A 13,298-nucleotide genomic window follows, 5' to 3' on the forward strand; every position below is an offset into this window, starting at 1 on the left:
GGCCACTAAGAGCTATGCTGCAAGGCTAGATCGCTCCATCTTTGGATGCTAAAAACTAGCTGTAGCAACGGCATGAGACATTCCTCACCGGATCGCACGGTGCTCCAACACTTGGCCACCGAGCTCACATAATAGACTTCTTCTGGTTGGTCGAGATGAACGCTGACACAGTCTCGTCGAGAGAAACGAGAACGCAGAAAAGCACCGTTAGCCTAGGGGCAACCCAGCACTAAACAGTGGCAGATCTGACCGTGCTCCTCAGAACACTTCCGCACCGTGGGGGCAAAGTACGGAAGCTGAAGAGGATGAACGTACACGCGCAAGCAGTATAAAACTTCAAAGCGGCTGTAATTATTATTATTTATTTATTTATTTTATCTTCACCATTGTTTCTTTATGATTTCAGCAGCACGGTGGATGGGTGGGGATTTACCACGTACGTCTGCCTTGCAGTTCTTAATTCGAAATTGGATACGCGACTCTGGCCTGTTATTTTCTTCCATCTTCAAAGCACAGCATTCCACATACACGCAAATTAGGTTCTTTAAAATGTCTAAATATTCCTTAGGTTAATGTGACGACTTGTTTTGTCTTTAATGTGCAGCACGTACTGCACACACTCGTTCGTGCTCTCCCACTTAAAGATGCTTGATCCCTTTTATTCAGTGTTTATTTCTACTGCAGACTCCCGTTGTCGAACTGATATATTAGCCCATTCGAACCGATTTTTAAGCGCATCTTCCAAAAGGAAACCTCCAAAGCACGTCCGTCAACTGTGGGACAGATTATTTATCAATACAGTCTCACGGGCCGAAAAACAAGTACACACAATATTTAAAAATAAATTAAATGCATAATATTATTCTTTTTTAATAAAAAGAAATTTGTCACGCACACATTCACACCGTCACTTGCTGGAATCAAATTCACGGTGTTAGTACACAAGACAGGCAAGATCATTAGCGGATGCCTTTAACACACGCAAAAAAAAAAAAAAAAAAAATAAAGCTCCAGCAAGTGGTCGAGTGACGCGCAAAAATTGGGCGCGGCTTTCCAGCCTGCTGAACGTCTAAAAATACTCCCAAGGGGAGAAAATGGCAGAAGTTAAGTTGCCCATAACTCGACAAATCGAGAGAGAAAATACTCAAGAAAGTGGATCTTCTCCGATTAACGTGCACCTCCGAGACGTGGACGATTGTTTCATTTACGACCGTCACGGAACGCCCATCCCGTTCAAGAGTTTGTATCAAGATAGGAAGTCGATCATTATTTTTGTACGGGTAGGGGAAACTTGATTTATCAGTCATTATTTGGTAGTAGCCTTTAAATGCGTGTTTGAAAGTTGCCTTTAGTAACCCTGGGGCTTTCTACTGAGATATCCCACATATCTTAATTGTGCATAAGCGGAAACGAAGCTGAACAGAATGCACAAGGTGACAGTTTATTTGTAAACAATGTGTTGTGGTTTTTAAACTCTCCCAAAAATGTCCCTGCAGAATTTCTTATGTTACAGCTGTAAAGACTACGTGGATGATCTGAGCAAAGTACCCAAAGAGGTACTGGAGGTGAGTCCTGACTCCTAAATACTACTAATAATAATAATATAAATATAATAATGTAAAGAAAACATGGTGCAGTTTTTTCCCATAAGTTCCTTGTTGTCTTAAAACTGTAAAAATATGCCTGTCACGTGTTGTTATCAAAATACACCAAAAAGATGCCTCCATCACACACCACGTTTCTTGTCTAGTTGAAATGAGCTAAATGAGTTTCTTGTCTAGTTGAAATTAGCTAAATGAGTATATAAGTGGCAGTTATGTAATAAAGATAATGTGTACGATCTGGATTTATAGCTACAAGTTACTTACATGCATCTTCTATTTACCCACAAAATAAAGACAAAATAGTTATAAAGGTTATTTTTAAAAATAAATATTTTTTTACAATCTTTTTTTTTGTTGCAGGATGCAAAGGTTGATCTAGTTGTCATTGGACAATCCGCTCATCATCACATACAGGTAAACACTTTTTTTAAGTACTGTGCTAATGTAGCACCCAGGCAGGTTTTGATTTCTCGTCCAGCCTTTCTGCTCACTAACAGGATACGCTCATGAGATCTATGTGGACCCCAATAGGGTAATTTACCATAAGCTCGGAATGAAACGAGAAGAGAAGTTTACAGTGTCAGGTAAACGCAGTCAATGCAGATTATGTCTTGACTGAAGCCGTGACTGAAGATCATTTCGTCTGTGTGTGAAGCCCAACCGAGTCCTCATGTCAAGTCTGGTATCTTCATGGGTCAAATGAAGAGTATCTGGAGAGCCATGACGAGTCCTGTATTCGACTTCCAGGGTGATCTTCATCAGCAAGGTGGTGCTATCATTGCTGGACCGGGTAAGATTTCCTCTCTCGAAGCAGTTCTGCAAGATTATCTGCAAATGTATTATACTCAACCCTACTTGGGTACTGTAGTGCTTACGTTTTTGAAAACCAACTCCTGTAGCTCACTCATGCGCAAAGATCTTTGCAGGTTCTCAATTGCGCTTCTGTCATTTTGACACGAACCATCTGGACCACATGCCAATTAACTGGCTGCTGCAGCTCGCCGGAGTTCATCACACCCTGAACTTCAGCAAAGAACCAAAGGTCATCCATGTGTAACGGGCTCACCTGCCCAAAGTGGAACCATTCGCTTTGGCTTTGCAACCTGGAAGTTAGCAGTACTGTGCTGGGGAAAAAAAACATTCTGGCAATACTCACCAATGTTCCAATCCCCACTTGGCTGCAAAATACCTGATTAAGTTGGACATATCTTTGTGCCTCACTGCTGAATGAATGAATGAATGAATGAATGAATGAATGAATGAATGAATGAATGAATGAATGAATGAATGAATGAATGAATGAATGAATGAATGAATGGAAATATACTATATACACATTTTAATGATGTGCTTGAACAGTACCCGAGGGTCCGTATACATATTAAAACATATTTTGATGCGTTTGTGGTTGATATTTATATATTTGGTCAACCAGGACAAGCAACCATTCACTCACATCAATAGGTCATTTAGTCGTCATGCATGTTTTAAGAATGTGGGAGGAAGCGAGAGAAAACTCACACAACCATGAGGATCAGCAGACTCCACTCAAACCAAGACTTGAACTTGAATCCTGATGACTGTGACGCAGACACGTTAAGTGTGACATTAAAAAACAACAGACGATTCATTCATGAAGAGGAGAGTCGTTGAAGTACATGTGACAAAGTGAGATGCTCCAGTTTTGCTTATGGATGAAGATTTGTGTTGGACTGACCAGACAACCATTATTCCTCAGACCACCAAAAGGCAATGTTGCAATGAAAAGGAGAGGTTAGGAATTATTTTATCAGAGCAAATATGCTAATTTGGCGTTGACAGCTCCAGTGATAGATGATGGCTTGGTAGGGTGTGTTTTTTTCTTTCTTTACTCTTCTCTCTCCAGTACAATATTTGAACGTGTCTCCATGCTGCACATATGGTATGGCAGATGACGTCACAGCCCTGCCAATGATCACGGACATAGGGCAGGCTTTATTCGAGCAGCAGGATCACTTCTCACACGCCGTGCAGGTTCGCCGACAGCACACTACGTCACATGCAGGGGGAATGCACAGAACCTGCCCCTGCTTAGTTTGCACGTCACGGCCACTAACAGAGAACAAGGGGCTTGCGCGCACATTTTTGGTGCACCGTGAACACGCAAATCCAGGGCAAAACGACGAGGCTGTGCAGGAGAATCCCCATCATGCCTGCGGTGCTCCAGCCGTGAAGTCGACATGAAGCGCAAGAGCGAGAGGAGGCGAGCGGAATCGAGGAGAAAGAAGTGCTGCGCTGCCCATGACTGCTCAGAGGCGGAGCCAAACTCGGATATTTACATTGAGATTTCAGGTAACGGTGGTCGCACACGATCAACCCGGCCAACCGAGTTGGCACATTGCAGCGTATACGCAAAATGGCCCTTTTAAAATGATGTTCTGTGATTTTTTTTTCCTTCTCATGTGGCGACACCGTCCGCTTTGTTAATGTACTGCGCGTTTTGACTGCACCGTCACAAACACCCACAATTATCATAGTCATCAAATTAGGTTCTCCACAGTTGTTTTGACAAAGTGGCTTTCGAAAGGGTGACGTTTAACAATACAAATGTTCTTGCACTGACGTCCTTCTTCCGTTTTGACCTGATATCTTTTGCAACTAGATGTCGCGTCAGCGCGGAATCCTCAAGATCGTGTTTGCCATTTTGGATGTGGAAAGTAACCCTTTGAAAGGCCTTTTTATTTGCTGCTTGAATAGGTGACGTGCATTTTAATCCCAGAAAAAAACAAAAATCTGACATATATTGGTTGGGGTAAACACTCTTGACATTACAGAAATACACGTGACAGTCTTGTACTTTCTTCTATTTTATTTTATGAGTAAACTTTAAGTCATCAGAATAATCTAATTGTCTGTTCATGCCTGCATGATTCTAAAAATACGACTATATGTATGAGACTCATATGCATATGAAGTTAATGCAAATGACGCATTAGTTGTATGGCAGATTGACACATCCAATATGGCTGACATATGAAGCAACCCGCAAACGTTAAAGGCTGGGTCTGTTTATGTTGTGTATGTTTTTGACGATTACAGTTGGAAGAGGCGGTTGCCCGAGTGGCAGTGATTGGGCCTTGTTAACTTTCTCGCAGCCTATGGCGTGTCACAAAAAGAAAACTTTAAACTCAAATGGGAGGGATTGATGGCACCTCCTCGAATAGTGTCAAGCATTGGATCTCTTTCGACCAATGGCGTTGCGTGGTGGCTGAGGGGCGGAGCCAGAGGGGCGAGTTCTTTTTTAGCATAGTGCGCACTTTCTTCACATGAAACTCACTCATCGGAGACTTTTCTGAACGTCAGTATTGGAGTTTTAACACGTACCAACACGGGAACTTTGTTGCACGATTGTTCTATTTTTTTTATTGGATTATGTCCACGTTTTTGTGAGGGTTGTACCATGTTTAAAACAGCTCGGTTCAACATGACCGCGGACGATGTGTCGTCTCTATGCGTTGAGCTTCTCAAGGGTAAGATTGCACGAGGGGGTAAATCTAATTTGAGAAAGTGAAGACTGCAACGCCAAAATGTAACCTTCTTTTTGCTTGTGCACGTTGTAGATCAATTATATTTCGCCATCCTTCATCAGAAAATCAAAAGCACGGCAGAACGCCACTGCTTCTGCATAGACGAAGAGCTGGCATATGAGAAGTAAGTCAACACTTTCATCCAATTACACGTTTGCCTTTGTGCTTTACTTATTGCATGTACCTAAACAGTAACAAAGGTCATTGGAAATGGGCGGACCTCCCCGCTTTTTTTTGCTTTTTTTTAACATGCATTTCAACAAAATCGCATTTTTTTCCCCACATTGATTCAGCGATCTTTTATGTGATTTTTTAAAAAAGTGGTAGTCTTTGCATATTCACAATTTACATTTTACAGCCGCCCCCCAAAAACATAATCTTTCAGAGATATCCAATAATTGGGCCTTTGAAATTTTTATTAAAAGGGGGAGTACTGAAATTCAGCACAAACTGTGCCCTGCCTAAGGGAGGACGACACAAGTGAAGGAAAAGTACAAAAGTGTCGCAGAGGCTATCATTGAAACGATACTCATCATTCTAATGCTTCTAATCTTGTTCTCTTGCAGCTTTTACGCAGACTTTGGCCCGCTCAACCTGGCCATGTTATATCGCTTTTCGTGCAAGCTGACAAAGAAGCTCAAGGTAATTAGGACACTAAGAGACACACTGGAACTTAAGCACATACAGTGGAACCACTCAAGTCCAACAGTTTTTTCCCCCCCATAACAAATAATGGAAAAAGAGATAATCAGATTCTGTGTTAAAAGTCAAACATCTGATCTATTTGTAATAAAAGCCTCTCATGTCATATTAATTATGCAATTAAAATATTCTTGTCAGGTAAACAGATGGCCTCGTATGTCTCTTAATGTCTCCGCACAGTCCGTTACGCTCGCAAAGAAGAAGATTGTATTTTACACCTGTGGTGACCAGAAAAAGCAAGCCAATGCCGCCTACCTGATTGGCTCCTATGCGGTGAGTAGAAACTGCTTCTATGCATTGTGTAAAAAAAAAAAAAAATTCTACTATTTCATGTGCGTATGCATACATCTGTGTGTGCAGGTAATGTACCTTAACATGATGCCAGATGAAGCATACAGTCTCTTGGTGTCTAAGAACCGCACATATATTCCATTCAGGTAAAAGCAGTGGATTCAACTTCTGAAATATGATTAACATTATGGCTAGTGAGAGTATGGCACAATACGGAATCAAATTGAGAGAAATAAAATCCATTTTCAAAATGTTAAAAAAGAAGTAGAAATTGAAATGCTGCTTAAAATCAATTTTTTTTTTTAGAGATGCCTCATTTGGAACCTGCATGTACAATCTGAACATCCTGGATTGCCTACGTGCTGTCCACAAGGTAAGCTTTTCTCGACACTGCCCACAATTGCCGAGTCATGTTGCCGCTTATGAAATTATCTTCTACCAGGCCCTGCATTACGGCTGGCTCGACTTCTCCGACTTTGACGTGGAGGAATACGAGCACTATGAGAGGGCAGAAAATGGAGATCTGAACTGGATCATTCCAGGAAAATTCCTCGCGTTTAGCGGGCCTCATCCCAAAAGCAAAATCGAGAACGGCAAGTTCTAGACCAGACTCTTTCTAAACGGTGTTACGTCGACCTGGCACTCATGTCTCTTGTTTCTAACTTCAGGCTACCCTCTGCACGCACCTGAGGCCTACATCCCTTACTTTAGAAAACACAACGTCACTAGTGTCATCCGGCTCAACAAAAAAATGTATGACGCCAAGCGCTTCACCGACTCGGGCTTTGAACATCATGACCTCTTTTTTGTGGACGGGAGCACGCCCACTGACGCCATTGTCCGAAAGTTCCTCAATATTTGTGAGAACGCGGAGGGAGCCATTGCCGTCCACTGCAAGGGTAAAACCGCAATTAGGCTTCCTGAAAAAATAATTGTGGATTGGAAGTCGTCACCACAACTGTAATGTTTGATTTCAGCTGGACTGGGGCGAACTGGCACTCTGATTGGCTGTTACATGATGAAGCATTACTCCATGACAGCGGCAGAGGTCATTGCTTGGATTCGAATCTGCCGCCCGGGATCTATCATTGGACCTCAGCAGAACTTTGTTGAAGAGTAGGTGCAAAAAGTCAAATGATATAAAATACCTGGTCTGGAAAAAACATTTGGACACAATTAGGTTTTCCTCTTCTACAAGCACAGGCTTTTATATTTGACAAATGTGTTTAGGATATTTCCGGAGTAGACCTTTTTGTTTTTTATGCTGGAAATTTGTGGCTTTTAAATTGACTAAAAACACATTCCACCGTCACTGCTGCCTGTTTTTCCTGAGTCATTAAAAGCTGTCAATTTATTAGTCTTTGTCCGCTTTGGACTTTCTATTGCGCTTCAAGATGCAATTAATAAACTATCATTTGAGTGCCAGTCAAGGTTTTTTTTAATAATTATTTATTTTAATCTTAATAGGTAATGTGTTGTACTGTTTTTTTTTTGTTTTTTTAGGAAGCAGAATAGTCTATGGGCGGAGGGAGATGTTTTCCGAGAGAAGGTAAACGAAAAAAAGAATGGCAAACTGGCCGTAACCAGAATCCTCTCTGGAGTCGATGACATAACCATTAACGGAAGCAACAAGAACAGGACATCCAAGAAAGGAGAAATGGAATTGGTATGTTTTTGTAAATCATTTCTATTCCAATATTTGCTACTGTATTTTATTTATTTTTTGTCAAATCCCCACAGTACAGTGACGACGAGGACCGGAACGGCTTGACGCAGGGTGACAAACTGCGAGCACTGAAGAGCAAGAGGCAGGCCAGATCCTCAAGCTCATTATCGTAAGTATCTAAATAGACCTCCACTCTCGAGTGCCATCTCAATCAACTCAAATGTGATTATTTTCCTATCAAAAATGTGACCCCCGCCCCTCCCTCAAATGAGCGATGTTGCTGCCATGTTTGATTTAATTGGACGGGCACCCGAGGACGATATTAGATTTTGGGCACGATACTGTTTGCTACTTGATGACCTATGGGGGCCCTGTGGCATTCTTGCAATAGACCTCAGCTGGTTCTTTGGCGTAAATAGCATTTAGGGCTACAAGGAATGTACGCCAATCTATAATCTAGACGTGGCAATTGCTAATATGTCAGGAAAGAGTGACGTTAAATAGAATGAGTGATTTGGGAAGGCATTTGTGTTCTTTGGTTAGGCAAGCACAGCTGTGTGGAAAGTAGGAGACCAAATGAATGGATGGATGGGTTGATATATTCTACAAGGTAATCGTACATGTTAAGGTGCAATAACCTGCATACTAGTAGCTGTGAAGTGGCACTTTAATTCAATACTTAGGAGGTGCTTAGAGGCACTGGCGGAGCTAGAGGAGGGACTTAGCCAAGCCAGATAATTGACTTTTAGGTATTTTCTGATTTTAAATTAATTTCCTGCATATTTTCACCCGTTCCTCAAAGGGAACATACAATGAATCTTTATCAGAAGAATTGGGGGGGGGGGGGTGCAAGAAAAACTTAGATCTCCTTGCCGCCACTCCATTAATATCTAGCATGGTTGGCTTCCTACTGCCAATCTTTCCATGTGGCTGTGTTGTCCCTGTGCCAGGCAGGTGGTAGTGCTCTGCTGCGGCCTCTCAGGCGCGCTCTGGCCAGTGAGTTGCCTGTCGTTTCAAAGATAGCTGAGGTAGAGTGGTGGTGTGGACAGGAATGAAATGGATGTGAGGTTTGAAGAAGGTAAGAGCACGTCACTTGCCGCGTTTAAAGCTCCTGTTGAAATGGATGGCTGATTGAATTTTTCTTTCCTTTGGCTTTGCTGCGACATGGATGTGCAATAAGTACAGTAGATGCACCACATTTACTTCGGCCTCTCGTGGACTTGCTGTTCTGCTGTGCAATATTTGTTAACAGCTATCCATTGGACTGCAGCATAGCAAATTTCAAAGTTTGGCGCTCGGATTCCATTGATTAATGCTCCCGATGAAGATGAGCTATTAGTGAAGGCTTGTTCAATTAACTGTTGAGATTTTCCTTGATCCTTATTTTACCGTAATGGATTCTAATTCCATTTAGCTATCAAGGAGTATTAACGCCACATCGAAACAATGGTTATGTTGGTCAATTTTGATATTTTTTGTGAACAGTACAATTCGGTTTTTTCTCAGGATGATTTTCCTGCGCTTTCAGCCCAGTTGTTTGTCAGCCGTGCTGTCCAACTATTTAACGCCTCGACCGAGCGCTCACCATCTGGCTTCACTGTTTAAGAGCATGTCATATTTCACTGCAAATAATGTAAAAGCACCTTTTCTGCCTTTTCCCCTCCATGCATGGCAACGGGCACGACGTCCTCCGGACATGCACGCTCACACACTCCTCGTAGATGTCTACGATCTGTCTTTGTGTTTAATGGTCACTAAATGTTGGGCAGAGTTCACATGGCTTTAATGTCTGCTTTTTTTTTTTTTTTTTGCTTTAATTGAGACTGGATCAGTACGATCGTAGTGGGGCTTGGTTACTCGTGATAATCGCCTTTACACACTTTATTAGGTATACCTTCAATATCAAGATGCTAATTCATCTCGATATTGGGAGGTTATGCTGAATGAGTCACAATGTTATATTTTGTCGTTTGCCTTATTTTGTTAGTGACCGACTCAATAGTTGATTTTGCTAGCTGCTATTCCATATAAAGAAGCTGTCAGATGAAGCTAACTTTGAAAAAAAAAAAGTGGCATCTTTTGGTCGTTATGCTTTTCAGCCATAATATCTAAGAGGGTTGTTTTATTGATCCAGTCCCATTGTAAAAGCAGAGATTTGTAGACCTTGCATTCCGCCCAGTCATCTCCTGTCTCTCCTTCCTTTTTATTATTATTCCCTTCTTTTTTTTGTTTGCTCTTGATGGATTTGTCCTCCTTCTAGATGGCTGGTACTGGTAGCCATGCTGCTCTCCTCCCTGTGTAGCCTTGCCCTGTGGTGGATTGTGTATGGCTTCCCTTCTACCATCCTGCATTTCTGTATAGACGGGTTAGGATTTCTATGAGTTCCACCGGCCCGTGAACCCCCTCAAAAAATGTGCTGCCCCCCCATTCTGGATCAATCACTGAGAATGCTGTAAGTGAGCCCCATCTTTAATTGCCAAGCCAAATCAGATGTACAGTCATTGGAAAAAATATTTCAACATGTTTTCTTCAGTTTCTCATTCATTTTTATTCTAAGTGCCTTTAAAAGGTGTATTTTGTGATTGTCGAGGACAACCGATGAATGCCTAAAAGCAGTTTTTGGCAGTGTAATGTAAAATGGCTAAATATTAGCTGTTAAATTAATTCTTAGCTATTTTGTTAGCATTAAATGCGCTAGTTGAAGATCAAGAGAAGCACCCGTGTTTTTAGTGCAGAGCATTTTTGTTTTCAGTTCTATTAACTGTGAATATCTTGTCTTCTGTCTTTCTGATGATTCAAGTTCCTCACCGTTAAGTGGTTGATTCACTCAGACGTTTTTACATGATATTTCAGGCTTGATGACAATTACATTAATAATTTTAATGTAAAGTGTTGTTCAGCGTCACATTACACGCCTCCCCTACTAGCATTTTGCTTTGCTAATCTTTTGTCTGTAACGAGTGCAACATAAATCAAATCTGTATAGCTTCGACCACCTCTACATTTATGGCAATCATGTTTTCACAGGCAAGAAGAGAATAAGATTCACACAAGGTCAGCATCACAGTCTCTCAAGTAAGCTTTGCTATCTCTATATCCCCCCATTACGCACCCACCAATCAACCAACTTTAGTCATTGCTACCGTGCTTTATCTCCTCTGCAGCAGGGCCATCCTTCAGACCAGCGCACAGAGCTGTAAGACTGGCGCCAACTCGGTGGCTCTGTCAGACCACTCAGACACCAGTAAGAGGACCAGAACCTCACTGCCCGACAGTGGACTAGCATGCAGGTAGGAGACCAGCGTGGCACTCCGAAAGTTAAGAGTAGAGTAGAGTACAAGCACGGAGCTACCGATTAGTACAGTTTGGTTTAGTATGGTACGTAGTTTTTCCACTATCTGTCCAATTTATTCCCACCAGTATGTCTCTGACATTCAGTCAACTGTGATTGTTAGTAATTATGAAATGAATAACGTTTTTTTTTTTTTTTTAATTAAAATAGCGAGGGTGTAGTTTCTCCATACTAAAATTGCAATAACTGTCTCGGAATGCAACTTATTCTCTGACCTACATTAATATAATAGTAAAGTCATAACCATAAATATTTGCATGGAGCAAGGACATGAAAAAGGGTAATTTGGGCAAAAAAATTGCTGTGCTTTCTTTTCTTATGTAACATGTTTTCGTAACTGAAAATTTCCGTCAAGAGATAATACTAAAGGCAACAAATTGTACTTCCTACCAAACTGAGCCAAACTGAAGCAGGACTGTGTTGTTACTGCCTAACATTTGGTGAAGAAGGCAACCCAGAGGCTATAGCCACTCATGAAGCCCAACTTAAAGGCATCCTCTCTCTGCCTATGTCGCAGCCCACTGATCGGCTCCCTAGACAACTTGCATGTAGTGGCCAACGACAGGGAACTGGTGTTTTGCGAGCCATGTGGCGCCCACAGAGAGCCAGCGCGTGCACTCCAGTCAACTTAAACATGGCACACTTGCAGGCAAGCTCCCCTCAGACCAACCCACATGAAGATTTACGGACACAATGCATTTCCCTTCCTTGGACAAGCTCTCTTTCACACTAGTCAGGGGTTGGGTTTTTTTGAGTCTCGAAATGATCTTTCCTGCCAAGTATCCGAGTCTGTCTGCATTTCCTTCCTTCCAATGGCACCGCTTGTTGCATGTCCTCCAAAGACGAGAGTTATTTGGAGTATGACTGGCTATAGCTTCCCTGGTTCCTTCGCTTGCCAGTTACTGTCACTATTCTCCACAATGCTGTTTCTGCTTGTCTGGGGCATTCATCTCATTTTTTTCCTCGCCTCTTGTGTTTCGCACACAACAGAGCCGCCACCGCCTCCAGAGGACGTAAAGCTCGCCGTGCTTTGCAATCTGAGCAATTTTCTAAGCTGTGGTATCTATCTATCTTTTGTTCATGTAATCTTATTATCTTTGTTATGTGAGACGGAAAATGATTAGGTGTTTTCCTCAGTCAGTTGAGTCTTTCTCTCTGTTCTTCACAGTCACTCCATACCTAAAGCACGAGCTCCTTTACTCCGGTGAGCCTGTGGATGTGGAAACCCTGAAGACTGACTTTTTTTTGGGACATTTTTACAACCAGCTTCAAGTGGTATGATTCTTCCTAAAATGACATGGTATTTAAGTGTTTAAAACTTTTATATTCAACACATGGTCCTAGACATTTTTAACTGTTAATCCTCAGTGGCAGGCTGAAAGTCAGATCATCTTAATCATTTAGTTAAAGGGACAGTGTCAAGAATGTTTACAATTTTCAATGTTCCATTACAAATGCTACCCATTTCGATATGCAACAAAATATGTTCTGTCAACATGTAGTACATTTCTTGAATATAATTGTAGTATGGGAATTACTAATTACATGGGTCACACCTTTACGGTACAGGACGCTGACGTGTGTTGCCATATTTCTGCTCGGGATTCCCCAAGGAGACAATCACAAATTTGCTGGCTCAGTGACTACTGCATGGGTAACAAATGTAATGCACTGACTTGACCAAATTGGTGGTAGGCCTGCAGCAAAGTGTCACTTTGGCAGTGTCGTGTGTGTGCTTCAAAATGCACACAGGCTTTGAACTTGGGTCGTTGTGTTCTATTAGTTCCCCACTAGATGGCAGAAACAAAACAATCTACACTGTCCCTTTAAATAGCTTGAATGTTCATGTTCAATATTATGCACATTTGTCTAGTCACAATACTAATATGCACTTGTGAGTTATTCAGTTGTATTTCATAACTGTAAATATTTACTTTAAAAAAATGTGTAAATATTTTGTACTTACTGTTTTAATCAAAACCGTCCTACTGGGACGTATCCACTATATGAATACTGATTTTAAGCATATACATCTTTTTTTTTTTTTTTTTTTTAAGTAAAAAAAAAAAGTAATTAACCCTGTGTTTCCTCTTCATTTATATATCTGAACAAACATA

General features: G+C 41.5%; 3 protein-coding genes across 14 annotated transcripts in view; 2 read left to right on the plus strand and 1 right to left on the minus strand.

Annotated features, from left to right (window-relative positions):
* fbxl17 (F-box and leucine-rich repeat protein 17) overlaps window positions 1-302 on the minus strand; it is a 144,114-nt gene extending 143,812 nt beyond the window's left edge. For all 3 annotated transcript variants that reach the window (XR_009714534.1, XM_061279789.1, XM_061279788.1), the window contains exon 1: window positions 89-302. The gene's annotated coding sequence lies outside the window, so the exon portion shown is untranslated. The remainder of the gene's footprint in view (window positions 1-88) is intronic.
* A 716-nt stretch (window positions 303-1,018) lies between these two features.
* On the plus strand, window positions 1,019-3,007 carry prxl2c (peroxiredoxin like 2C). Its single transcript, XM_061279802.1, has 6 exons — window positions 1,019-1,280; window positions 1,497-1,565; window positions 1,965-2,018; window positions 2,083-2,188; window positions 2,260-2,394; window positions 2,531-3,007. Exons 1-6 carry the CDS (start codon window positions 1,095-1,097, stop codon window positions 2,659-2,661), a joined length of 681 nt encoding a protein of 226 aa, XP_061135786.1. The 5' UTR covers window positions 1,019-1,094; the 3' UTR covers window positions 2,662-3,007.
* A 582-nt stretch (window positions 3,008-3,589) lies between these two features.
* Window positions 3,590-12,651, plus strand: cdc14b (cell division cycle 14B). Of its 10 annotated transcripts, none has more exons than XM_061279791.1 (15): window positions 3,592-3,935; window positions 5,204-5,294; window positions 5,737-5,812; window positions 6,011-6,145; window positions 6,233-6,309; window positions 6,470-6,536; window positions 6,606-6,756; window positions 6,832-7,062; window positions 7,141-7,279; window positions 7,667-7,829; window positions 7,904-7,998; window positions 10,857-10,904; window positions 10,994-11,119; window positions 12,172-12,240; window positions 12,350-12,651. In XM_061279791.1, exons 1-15 carry the CDS (start codon window positions 3,824-3,826, stop codon window positions 12,387-12,389), a joined length of 1,620 nt encoding a protein of 539 aa, XP_061135775.1. In that variant the 5' UTR covers window positions 3,592-3,823; the 3' UTR covers window positions 12,390-12,651. The 10 variants fall into 10 exon arrangements, 7 of the variants coding, with proteins under 7 accessions (XP_061135781.1, XP_061135775.1, XP_061135774.1 ...); XM_061279790.1 differs by lacking the exon at window positions 12,172-12,240 and adding an exon at window positions 11,699-11,830 and having other exon boundaries at window positions 3,593-3,935; XM_061279792.1 differs by lacking the exon at window positions 12,172-12,240 and adding an exon at window positions 11,699-11,830 and having other exon boundaries at window positions 3,593-3,935; window positions 6,053-6,145.
* The last annotated feature ends 647 nt before the right edge of the window (window positions 12,652-13,298 follow it).

The sequence above is a fragment of the Syngnathus typhle genome, linkage group LG5 (genome assembly GCF_033458585.1).
Source record: "Syngnathus typhle isolate RoL2023-S1 ecotype Sweden linkage group LG5, RoL_Styp_1.0, whole genome shotgun sequence".
Lineage (NCBI taxonomy): Eukaryota > Metazoa > Chordata > Actinopteri > Syngnathiformes > Syngnathidae > Syngnathus > Syngnathus typhle.

Coding starts and splice junctions, on each gene's coding strand:
- prxl2c (XM_061279802.1), top strand. CDS start 1,095: ATGGCAGAAGTTAAGTTGCCCATAACTCGACAAATCGAGAGAGAAAAT. Junction 1,281..1,496: donor CGATCATTATTTTTGTACGG/GTAGGGGAAACT, acceptor ATGTCCCTGCAG/AATTTCTTATGTTACAGCTG. Junction 1,566..1,964: donor TACCCAAAGAGGTACTGGAG/GTGAGTCCTGAC, acceptor TTTTTGTTGCAG/GATGCAAAGGTTGATCTAGT.
- cdc14b (XM_061279790.1), top strand. CDS start 3,824: ATGAAGCGCAAGAGCGAGAGGAGGCGAGCGGAATCGAGGAGAAAGAAG. Junction 3,936..5,203: donor TATTTACATTGAGATTTCAG/GTAACGGTGGTC, acceptor TGCACGTTGTAG/ATCAATTATATTTCGCCATC. Junction 6,310..6,469: donor CGCACATATATTCCATTCAG/GTAAAAGCAGTG, acceptor TTTTTTTTTTAG/AGATGCCTCATTTGGAACCT.